The sequence below is a fragment of the Antennarius striatus genome, chromosome 15 (genome assembly GCF_040054535.1).
Source record: "Antennarius striatus isolate MH-2024 chromosome 15, ASM4005453v1, whole genome shotgun sequence".
Classification (NCBI taxonomy): domain Eukaryota; kingdom Metazoa; phylum Chordata; class Actinopteri; order Lophiiformes; family Antennariidae; genus Antennarius; species Antennarius striatus.
Window position 1 is genome coordinate 7,410,814 of NC_090790.1, and position 11,525 is coordinate 7,422,338.

An 11,525-nucleotide genomic window follows, 5' to 3' on the forward strand; every position below is an offset into this window, starting at 1 on the left:
AGAACAGCATGAGCTACGGTGAAGCCACACACAGAGAGATCAGTCAATGTCTGTGTGTGTGCGAGAGTGGGACAGCGACACTCTGACTGCGGTGATGTGTGTCTGTAGGGAGGGGTGGGCGCTGTGCGTGATTGGCCAATCACAGAGCGTGAAGACAGTCATCTGAGGATTTTCCTTCAGCTACGCCAGCTTGGATAGGCCCCAGCTCCCCATGACCCGCACAAGCGGATGAAGCGGGCAGGCAAATGAATGAATGAGCACGAGTATTGACGAGTTTTTACACGCATCGTGCTCGTACTCGTCAAAAATGCGTTATCCATACCAGATACTCCTCTGAAACGAGTACCCGGCTCAACCCTAGAAAATATCATGTAGTGTTCTGTTGTCTCCACAATCTCCTGATGGACATAGATAACCGTTCCTAAGTTGTTTTTCTGAATCTCTTTTATGTTACTGTGTGCATCTGCACAGATATAGGGTTGGTTGGTTTGTCGAACATTTGATTTACCAATAGTTGAGCCCAAAAAAAAAAAATACAGCAGTGATACTGAATCAAAAGAAGAAAAAAAAATGGCCCAGCACATTCATTGAGCTAAAATGTCTAAGGAACCTAAATAAAAAAAGGGCATGTTCGGACTCAACTGATGTTCCTCTGCAGGTACATCTCCATGAGTGACCGCTTTCATGCTGTCAGATCATCATTTGATACATGTGATAGAAATATTATGGCTGCTTTAATGTCAATGACTTGAATTACATTACGACCACAGCTGCCTAGTGGCTATTCAAGGCACCATAGACATGTATCTGTTTGTATCTGTTTGATGGACGACTGGTCAACAGAAAAGGCATGTAAAGACATCAAGCATTTAAGAGAAAGTGTGACAAGTAGATCTGAGCTATTGACTATGACTCACTACTGTATATGCAGGAATATGGCAGGCCTTGAAGAAAAACTTTCTGTTACTGCTGTCAACCATGCCCAACCCCCCCCCCCCCCTTCAAAAAACAACAACAACAACAACCTAAAAATCAAAAACAGGAACAAATTTAATGAAGCCACAGACTTTCAAGGTTATTAAATATATTTTTATAAATATCAAAGATATAAATTAGAACAAACTTCATAAACAGCGTAGGTTGTTAGACAGAAGGGTGTGTCTGTTTGTCAGATGACTCAACATTTAGCCTTTTGCCTTCAGAGTTAAAAAAAAAATAGCCCAACCCTGACTTTCTGCATGTGTGTATATGTGTGTGTGTATGTGGTTGGTTGTGTCTAGGAAAAAGAGACATACAAAGAGTTATCTGTAAGTGAAGCATGGTGCACATGGAGTCCTGCTTCTAAATAAAGGATTACCTTCAACCTTTGGAGGTGAACACACTCCAAGCAACAACACCAGCATTTGTTAAAAAGTGTGCAGCATTAATAGCCCACAGAATCAGCACACGACTCAGCATGTCATCTCATAGCATGTGCTTACTCTTCATTGGTTTCATCAGAACCTTTGTCTGGGGATGCTATTATAGGTTGCAAATTTTATTTGTTGTGTAATAAGCAAATATATGAAGTCATCAATTTCCATCAGACGACAGGACTTGTGAGAGCTTCGGCGTAAGCAGTGCTCCTATAGTGTTGTCATCCTTGGCTCTATTTTTGGCTCTTGAATGAAGACAAACGGTCAAAAGTTACCTGAACTCTTGTGTTGAACCAGAGATCACGTGGCTTAGAGCAGGGCAGAATTTTGTTGACCCAGTTTAAAGTGAATCACGTAAGTCTTGAGTTGAAAGTACAAAGTTTTGGGGTTTGATAGCTGAGGGTTGGTCAAACGGAGCACTCTTCCAAATGTGGAACAACTGTGACATGTGAAACGGGATCACCTTTCACATGTCATATTTAGATGAAGATGGCCCTCAGTAGCAGGTTGACATGAGGAGCATGTCAGTTCTTCTGATTCTTACTGGGCCGATGTGTTATTCAATAAGGGTTTTTTTTTTTTTTTATTTATTGACAACTCTATTTGCATCATTCAACTTAATTGAGTGTTTTGCTTGCCTTTATGAATGATTACAAAACATTAAACTTATTGAAGAAATAGTTTTTGTCCATTATGCCTGTCCTTTGCTTCATTATATTACTGCTTTTGCACTTGTTTTATCCCCTGAAATAACCTCAAGAAATACTTCCAGTACCCTGCAGAGAAAATTAATCATTTACAATACTGGCAAAACATTGCCTTTATGCATGCACACTCATGACTGTGCACTATTCACCATTCATAGAGTGCTTAGCCTGGAAAATGAAGAGGAGCCACTCTTCAGATGCAGTCACCTTCAGCGTTGAGCTGTGGGGAGCTGATAATCTGGCACAAAAACATACTAATGCTGCTTTATCTGCACTCACTACCTCTGAGCCAGCTGGCTGAAGAACGAGGTCACAGCCCTGGCTTCTGGTTTATATCCTAGACTTTTATATAAAGACAGTTTAGGCCTCAGATCAAAGGGAACTCAGAAGACCCTGCAAGAACAAACTGTTCGTATTTGTTGCAGCAGCTATTAGGGATTGGCAGAAATTTTAACAGTAACTGCACATCATATTTACAAGCTCGTATGTTTATGTTTAATTGAATGGGTAGGTGGACTATGTTGATTTCCAGAGCATCTGAAAATGTCTATTTTCACAAAACAATCTTAACTTCCCTTCTTGAAAATATTTTTTTTTTAGTTTTAGAGACAAAGTAATTGTACTTTAAAGCTGACAATCCAGTCAACAAGCTCCACCATAGGAAAATAATCCAATGTATTAAAGTAATAAAGAAACAAATATCTGAAGTATGACAAAAAATGTGTTTATTTGGTAAACAATTCCATCTTAATGACATTCAACAGTAACATTTTTATGACAGTATTGGATAATAATAAGATGCTCCGATATGAGCTCAGGTACAGATGCTATGATTTACACTGATAAAGATCTTACACTTGGTGGAAACTAACTACAGTACAGCTAATTTTGGTGATTACGTTCAAGTTGTATTGAAATAAAATATAAGCGCTAACACCATTTTAATGCATTATAAGACACTATAGAAAAAAAAAATCAAGTTTAAAAGGCACGTTTATAGAATAAACAATGGGACAATCTTTCATGCAGTGTCCCACAAGGTAAAAGCAGCATCAAGGTTACAACTAGATCACAGTTTATTGGTGAACACATCAGAATACCTGATATAACACGAATCATATACACAACAAATATTGCTTTGATTATTGCTGGAGTAAAAGTGAATTTTGTGCATTCATTCTCATATTATTGGGAATATTCAAGCAGCATAGTGACAGGGTACAGCAATTAAAGTCTCCATTTATGCAAATTATTAACCTGTTTTAAAACACTCATATTTAAAGAAACTACTTTGCATAATCAGAGATGATGTTACAAGAAATAAAAATACTTAACGTAATGTTCTTGCCTTTTGATAGCAATCAATTCCTTGAATGATAAACATTATCATTGGTACTGAAACAACCACTAGATTAGTGTTTTATCTCAGTGACAAAGGTGTTGTAAATTTTTCCAGGTCAAAACACACCCAGGCCTCAAACATAGTTCAACTGAGAGGAGGAAAAGAGTTGTTTCAAGATGCTCTTTCAAAATGAATATGGTTGAAACCACATTTTGACATGCAGGTCTGGAAAAATGTTTTAACAATTTGTTAACCGAGCCCGGTCTGTTTATTTTATCATCAGTTCCTATATTTACGATAATATTTAAAAGAAATTTTCAACTTGTGAAAAGGTAACAGTGCCAGTTTCAATTGACCAAGTCTTAGAAAGATAAAAGATTGAAATTGATTTACAATCACAAATGAAAAAAAAAATAAATTAAAAAATAAATTGAAAAGCATAAATCTACATGAACCTTCAGGCTGAAAAAGTGAAATTGAGAAGTTAAAAGAAATCATACCAGATCAAAATAGTAAATGATGCGACACTAGACAATCTCTTCAGCACCAGAGGTTATGTGTTATTAAACAGCATCTAAAATAATGGCTATATCTCTAGATGTCTTTTTTGTGGTTTTTATCATATTTTATTTGGATGTATTTATGATTATTTGATATATTATAGAAAGATGTTTTAAGAAACTACTATTATGTGGGTGTGGTGATGGACTGTACAAATAGGCCTTGACTGGTCCAGTTTCCAGTTCTAAACCACTCTCAAACCTCTTACAAGAGTCCCCATGACTTGTGCACGAGCAAGTCTTCTCCGACACCTGTATCGAGGAGGCGGTTGCCACATTCCTCCCAGCGACACACCCCACCTTTGTCCAGCAACACAAACTTCCACTCCACATGGCTCTCCACAGGCAGGATGACCGCTGCCACCCAATATCCATCCTTAGTCCTCTCCAGTGGGGTGAATTCTTTCCAGTTCCCCAATTCTGGCTGGTTCCCTGTGACAGCCACCGTCTGGTATGGTGATTTGGTTAAATAATGGACACGGAAGGTCACATTGACATTTTGGGGCAAGGGCTGGACTGTCACTACTTTTTTGTTGCACTCTGTATTGTCATCAAAAGGAGAGTGAGCACTGGTTTGTTTGACTTCAGCAGAAAGTGAGATTTCTGTTGTTTCTTTACGCTTGCTGTCCGTTACAGCAGAGACTAACTGGCACACCTCACTGGGAAGCTGGTTGGGTTTGGTGTGGTCTTGGCCAAAAGAAGGGGCAGCCAGACTCAACCAGGGAGGAACTTGATGATTACTCTCTGTGATCCATTCATTGTAATCCATTGTTGCCTCCATGATGCTGATTTCACTCTTTTCAAAGTCCTTGTCTTCCTCCTCTGTTGTTGTCATTTCCTTTGCGACACTACCTCCAGCCTTTTCCTTCTCCTTCATTTCTAAAACCTCAAAAACAGCCTTCATGTCTCCCTGTATTTTCATGTCATCAGAGAATGGAGTAACGCTAGCTGAGATCTGTGCTGTAAACTGATCCATCACCCTGTGGTAAACATTGTCAATCTCATGACCAAACATATCTTCATTGATTGCAAAGGATTCAAACTTGCTCCAATCAGTGTGCTCACTGTAAGATGTCTGGAAGTGATGTGATGGAAAAGGACTGAATACCACACTTGCTGAATCTTCATTCATGACAGACGACACTACATCATCTGCAAAGAAGTTGTTTTGAGCCTCTGCTTGTCCTTCACACTGTAGATCAGTATCGATCACTGGAATAGCTGTGTTACTAGTAGTTATGCCAAACTCTTTACCAGCATTGTGTAAATCAGGGGTATCAGCCAAGCTTGAGATCCCACTTTCTTCATCACCAACAGGAAATGATACGTCTTTCTGCTTCAGCTCACTTTGCTCAAAAGACTGCAAGGATATTGGACACATAGGAGGGCTAATGTCTTCAGACATGATCGGTGTAGCTCTCAAGATAATGTCAGACAATTCTTCCTTATTTTCTGTGAGGTTACTCAGTCGGTCTTGGGACAAAGAGGACATGTCAGGATGGGCTAATTCTTCACCCGTTAAAGGAGAAGTAATTCTATCATGAGGATGACGAATTTCTTCAACCACTATGGAAGCAGTTAGACTTTGAACTGTATCAGAATGAGAAGAAACATCCACTTTATTTCCACTGTCGCTCATTTGAAAACTTTCTTGGTCTTCGCAGCCAGATTGGATATCAGATTTGTGAACGTGATCATTACATTCTTCAGTTAACTCCATGGTGTTTCCATCATTGATGTTTTCAGGCAGTTTTGTCTCATGTGATGGTATTTGTTTGGCAAGAATAGCAGACTGAGCGTCTTCATCCAGAGATGCAGCTGTTTTATCTTCTGTCTGTGGCTCACAACACACAGACAAAGCAGAGGAATCTGCTATGCCTGAAATTTCAGTATTTGCATCGGAGTTGACACCTGACACACCACTGTCACGAACATCAGCCTTTACAGGAAAACTCAAACAAGGCAATGGCTCATTGGAACTACAACCTTCTTGAACGCTGACAGCAGCATTGTCACTTGTCGGCATTGTCTCTTTCACAACGTCAGCACCATCACAAAGAACACCATCCTCTTGACCACATTCAGCACGCTTCCCCTCCTTTTGTCCGATCTCTTCCTCTCTGTCATCAAACTGTGTTGACGGAACGACAAACTCTCCAGCTGTGATCGCGTTCATGTGGTTTTCGTCTACAATTTCTTCAATCACTTCAATGTCTTGACTATCACTTTCATAAAAAAAGCTATCAGATGATAGCATTGCCTTGTTTGTCACACTATCACCCTGGTCCTGGTCTGTAGATGACAGTTGGGGGTTTTGTTCACATGTAGGGGAAAACATCAACATGCACTCCTCCTCTTCTACAATCTCAATGTCGGTTATGTTTCCCTCCTCTGGAGAGAATTCATTAACACTGGAATAACTATTGCAATTATTAATGTTTGGATTCTCCTTCTCAGACTGACCGTAACAGCTGGGAGAGGAAGGTACGTCTACGACATGAACGACAGCCTCGTCTGAATAGAGCTCACTGCTCCTCTCAGTGTGATTTTTGAGGGAACGCACATCCTTATCTGTGATCACATCTTCATCATCCTGGCATTCTGCTTTTAGCACCTATACACAGAAAATAAATACTGTAGAATAAATGAATACACAGGATATAATAAAAGATACAGTTGCTTGGCTGATCTTTTACAAGTCCACTTGTCTGAAAACACGGACAGAATGAGGTCAAAGGGAACTGGATATGTTAAGAGAGAGAGAGTGAAAATTGTACCCAGGGTCAGTGCTCCAAATCATTGAAGAACTAGTTCAGACAAATTTGGAAATGTATGTATCTGTTGCCTCGCCATGCATTAGATAGGACCACACGAACCACTCTGAAAATGTGTCTGCTCAATATAGAGTTGAAATTCCAATCTGTATCTGTCAGTGGTTTAAAAGAAAACACAACACATATACTAGTGCCTATAAAGTCTAAAAATTAACTTGCTATTTTGCAAAACCAACACACTGTGTCTACATGAGAATTATTTCTCCACTGGGCGCTTTGACCTTGTCTTCTTTGACCATGAGTTTGCAAAGAACAGGTGCTTGTTCCACTTTTTTAGGTCCCAAACTTGAAATGCTCCTTCCTCAACAGCTCTTTGATGGTGTTTTGTGTTTACTACTTCACTATTCCAGGATTTTTTTCTTCTAAATCGGCAATATAAATATTATCAAAGGAATTTATTAATGTTTACACATGTAATCATGTTTGATTAATTCATTAATGGTACTGAACTATCCTCCAATAACGTCTTTATAAGCCTTGTGACAGCCACAGAACCTTACTCTTCTGCTGGCCTAGGCAGCTCTTTCTTTTGAGTCAGCTGTGAAAGGTCCCGAGAACATGAGAATCCTGTCTTGTCATTTGATCCTGGATACAAGCCTTATGCAATCTTTTGAGAACATGGCAGATAAACAAAATAGCACCACAAGGATTTAAATGTCACAGATCCAGATCAATCAGAAGAAAATATTTTATGAACTGGTGGAATCTGATCTAAATGTTTAGCTGTGATGGATTAAATGTGTTTCTCTGTAGTTTCAATGGAACCTTACACAAATGTGTTGCCAACTTACCTTCTCACCGTCCTCACGACTCTTATCATTAAACCGCTCACGTTCCCTCATGCTGCCATCATCACCATCATCATGGAGCTCCTCCATAACATCCTTTAAAATACCATCTGCTACACCCTGAGCAACTGCATCCTCCACAACATCTCCAACCACCGCGGAGGTTTCATCTGGCAGGCCCTGTTTTGCCTCTTCTTCATTCGTCTTAGTTCCTTTTTCCAACTCAACTTTCTTTTCCCCTGTGTCATCTGAAGGGGTGTGCTTGTTTTCTGGTGCATGGATAACACCCTTTCGATTTTGATAAGGTGGATGTTTCCTCTTCTTCTTCTTAGCAGCAACAGCAGCAGCTGGGCGGTGTCTAATTTTGAAATCAGTCTGGATCACCTCTTCATCGATATCCTTCACATCGGATTTACCTTCCTCACCTACATGAGCTGTTTCACAAGATAAATAAGCAAAAAACATTTCGAACAGTAAGAAAACTTAAAAACTTTCAAATACAATGTTTGTTAGACTGTATTTAATTTATTTTCACCACTTTCTTCTCCTTCTATGTACAACAATTATGTCAGATGAAAAGAGATGGGGGCACAGCTAAATTAATTACAGTTGTAAAGTCATATTTGATGAGACAAGAATACACTTGTCACAAGACAGGCATACAAAGAAGATCAGATTATCTTTTTAATTTGTGCTTTGCCTGATTTTCACCTTTGTGTAGATCAAAGACAGATCTAATTACAGAATAAGAAATCAATACAAACGACAGCAGCTATTATTTGTTTAATGACCGAATCATTTACCGAAAACCTTATCTGACTTGGCTAAAATATCCAATGTAATATACCGGATGTGATTGGGCCATTTTATTATTAGTTGAATCTCCCAATTGTTTGTTCTTGCGGATTTACTTGTTCGTTATATATTCTGGGTTTCCTCTATTTTTTTGTGTAGCTCTTTGTAAATGCTTATTTTGAAGGGGAAAAAAAGTCCTATATAAAGTTAAGTTTTCAATACGTCTTTAATAAGTTTCAGTAACAGTTTCAGTGTTACTTGAATATACTTTCTGTAAATGAAACGACAGAACATCTAACCTGTGAAATTGTGTTCAATCAGTTACAAAAATATGAAATTAGAATTACAAACAAATGTCACATAAATTCGTGAGTTTATCATTATCTACTAGATATTAGTGACTTTATCTGCAGTATTTGATTCTACTACTACTTTCAAATCCATGGTCCTGGTGTGGATCAACGGTATTCCTCACAAAACTGTTCATGATATTCTCAACACCGAATCATTAGAATAAAGCAGTGATCTCCAGCCCCTCCTCTGACCTGTTGACTCCACGGAGCCGTGGGATTCCTCCGAATTCGCTCCGGTTCTCCCGTCACCGTCGGCGGCCGCGGCCTTCCTCCGCTTCCCCCTCACAGTCCGGTAGATGATGAAAACCACCAGCATGGACACCATCGCTATGACGACCACAACCACGGCGGGTCCGTGGCGACCGATCATGCAGAAGAGCGACGCCAAATCCATGCGTCTCTCCGCGGCCACGGTGTTTTTCAGCGACATCGCGGTTGGATGTTGGGATCTCACGTCTCTGTTTGCGCGTCAGGGGCCTGAACGATCCGACTGAAGTCGCTGTTGCTGCGGACTGTGGATTCCGTTTTTTTCTCCCACGTTTTCACGTGTAGTGACCTCTTGTTGCTGCAGAGTCGCAGAGCGGTGCAGGTGCGAGCTGCTCATTGGCTGCTTCGATCACGAGGACTCAGCGTTCATTCATAGAAAAAAAAAGGGAACGCGTCTCGTTTTGCTCTCCCACACATGACCGTTGTCCACCTCTGATAGAGCTGTCCTTGAATAAAACTCAAACACGGACAATTCACTGCTATAAACTGTACAATGCAGTGCCGGTCTTAAACTAAGAGTTTGGATTATGTTATGTTATGTGGGCAGTAATGTTGCTCTTCACACAAGTTACTCAACACACAGCCATGTGTTCACATTAGGAAAAACAAAAGTCATGATAATTATTATACTATTTTGTAAAATGAGAGAAAAAAAAGGTTTATTATCGTGCAACAATGCAATTATTACGTTTCAGTCAGCATCTCAGGAGCACGTTCAGCAGAGACGTGCTTTGAAGGATAATTTCCTGAGTCACACCGCCATCTAGTGGAGAGAAAGAGTAATGATAGAAAGGTTTCCAACAATTTAGTTTGGAATCACAGATTATGTACAAACAGATGGTACTCCAAGCAGCTCTACAAATACTATTTTTTGTATTTGACTGACATCAGAGCCTTCTTTCTAGTTTTTGCATCAAAACAAGAATAGGTCGGAATCTGCCTGATCAAACAGGAATATTCTGGAGACATCAGGACTCTAGCTCCACCCAGTGGAGAGCTGTGGGAACGACTGGAATCTTCCTGGAGATTCTGCAGCTCCTCCTATCAGAATATAAAAGCTGGGTCAGTCCCACTGCTCAGACAGAAAGCAACACAAACAACACAGAAGACAACATCTCAACAGTGTTCGTCTGACAGCAAGAGGACTCAGCACTAACCACAGTGACGATGCTGTGCTCTCATGGATTCCAGTCATCCCTCATTCCAGTCACAAGCTTCTACTGGCCTGTTCACAGGCTGAGACCAGAGGTTGGACCTCTGCTCTGCCAGCACAGAAACCTACAGCAGCTCTGCAGCAGTCTGGAGCTGATGGAAAAACTTCAACGCAGCATCCTGGAGGAGATGGAGCCTTTCCAAACCAGTATGGAGGTGCAACCAGTCTCCCAGCAGCTGGAGAAAGAGGGGCCACACTTTGGGCTGACCCTGGACACTCGAGGCTTCTCTCCAGAGGAGCTGTCTGTCAGGCAGGTGGGCAGGAAGCTGAGAGTCCGTGGGAGGACAGAGAAGAAGCAGGGGGAGGAGGAGAAAGGCTCCTACTCCTACAGACTCCAGGAGTTCAGACGGGAGTTTGATCTGCCTGAGGGAACCAACCATGGAGCCGTCACTTGCTTCCTGGATCCAGATGGGAAGCTCCACATCCAGGCGGCTGAGGCTCCACAAGTGGATGAGGCTGAGAGAGAGCTGGCAATCAAGAGGAGCTCAGAGGAGAACACACAGAAGAGTGTGTGTTCAGAGAGAGAGGGCAGCAGCACAGAGACACACAACAGCAGCCAGAACACACCTTAAAGCATGGACTCATCTACATATGACTGGAACCATGGACTGTATATAAGTGTTAAATATTCATCGTATACTGTATGTAGTGATATATTAACAGATGAATTAATAAACGTTTTGAATATTAATCTACCTCTTGTATTATTGTATTATTGTAATCATTTTAAACAGGTGGCCAAAACTCCCAAAGGTTTGTCTATTTAATAATTGATTGAATATTGATGATGATATTTGTATGGTAACAATGGTCATACAACAGAAGCCAGTACACACCTTAAACCATTTAAATGTGGCTAGATCCATGGATCATATTTAACTGTTGAATAATCATCCTAATATATGTATGTTAATAATAGCTGTAATAAATACGTACAGTGTTTTCCGTACCATAAGGCACACTGGACTATAAGGCACATCTGACTGTAAGGCGCACCTTCAATGAATGGCATATCCTAATCCGTTTTCACATATAAGGCACACTGGATTATAAGGCGCACTGTCGGTTTTTGAGAAAATTAAAGGCTTGTAGGTGAGCTTTATAGTGCGGAAAATTGTAATTGTATACAGGATCCTTAGTTAACATCATTTTAAATATCTGACCTTAATTGGCATAATGATCATAAGACTTAGAGGTTTTTTTACTCATTTCACATCCATTAGATGTCATATTGATGCCAGTAGACTGCAT

General features: G+C 40.3%; 2 protein-coding genes across 2 annotated transcripts; one reads left to right on the top strand and one right to left on the bottom strand.

Annotated features, from left to right (window-relative positions):
• Positions 1-2,830: 2,830 nt before the first annotated feature.
• On the bottom strand, positions 2,831-9,326 carry stbd1 (starch binding domain 1). Its single transcript, XM_068334924.1, has 3 exons — positions 8,987-9,326; positions 7,650-8,080; positions 2,831-6,638 (listed from the first exon to the last, which is right to left on the bottom strand). Exons 1-3 carry the CDS (start codon positions 9,222-9,224, stop codon positions 4,230-4,232), a joined length of 3,078 nt encoding a protein of 1,025 aa, XP_068191025.1. The 5' UTR covers positions 9,225-9,326; the 3' UTR covers positions 2,831-4,229.
• Positions 9,327-10,129: 803 nt separating this feature from the next.
• On the top strand, positions 10,130-10,952 carry LOC137608627 (heat shock protein 30-like). Its single transcript, XM_068335129.1, has one exon. It carries the CDS (start codon positions 10,229-10,231, stop codon positions 10,844-10,846), a length of 618 nt encoding a protein of 205 aa, XP_068191230.1. The 5' UTR covers positions 10,130-10,228; the 3' UTR covers positions 10,847-10,952.
• Positions 10,953-11,525: the final 573 nt, after the last annotated feature.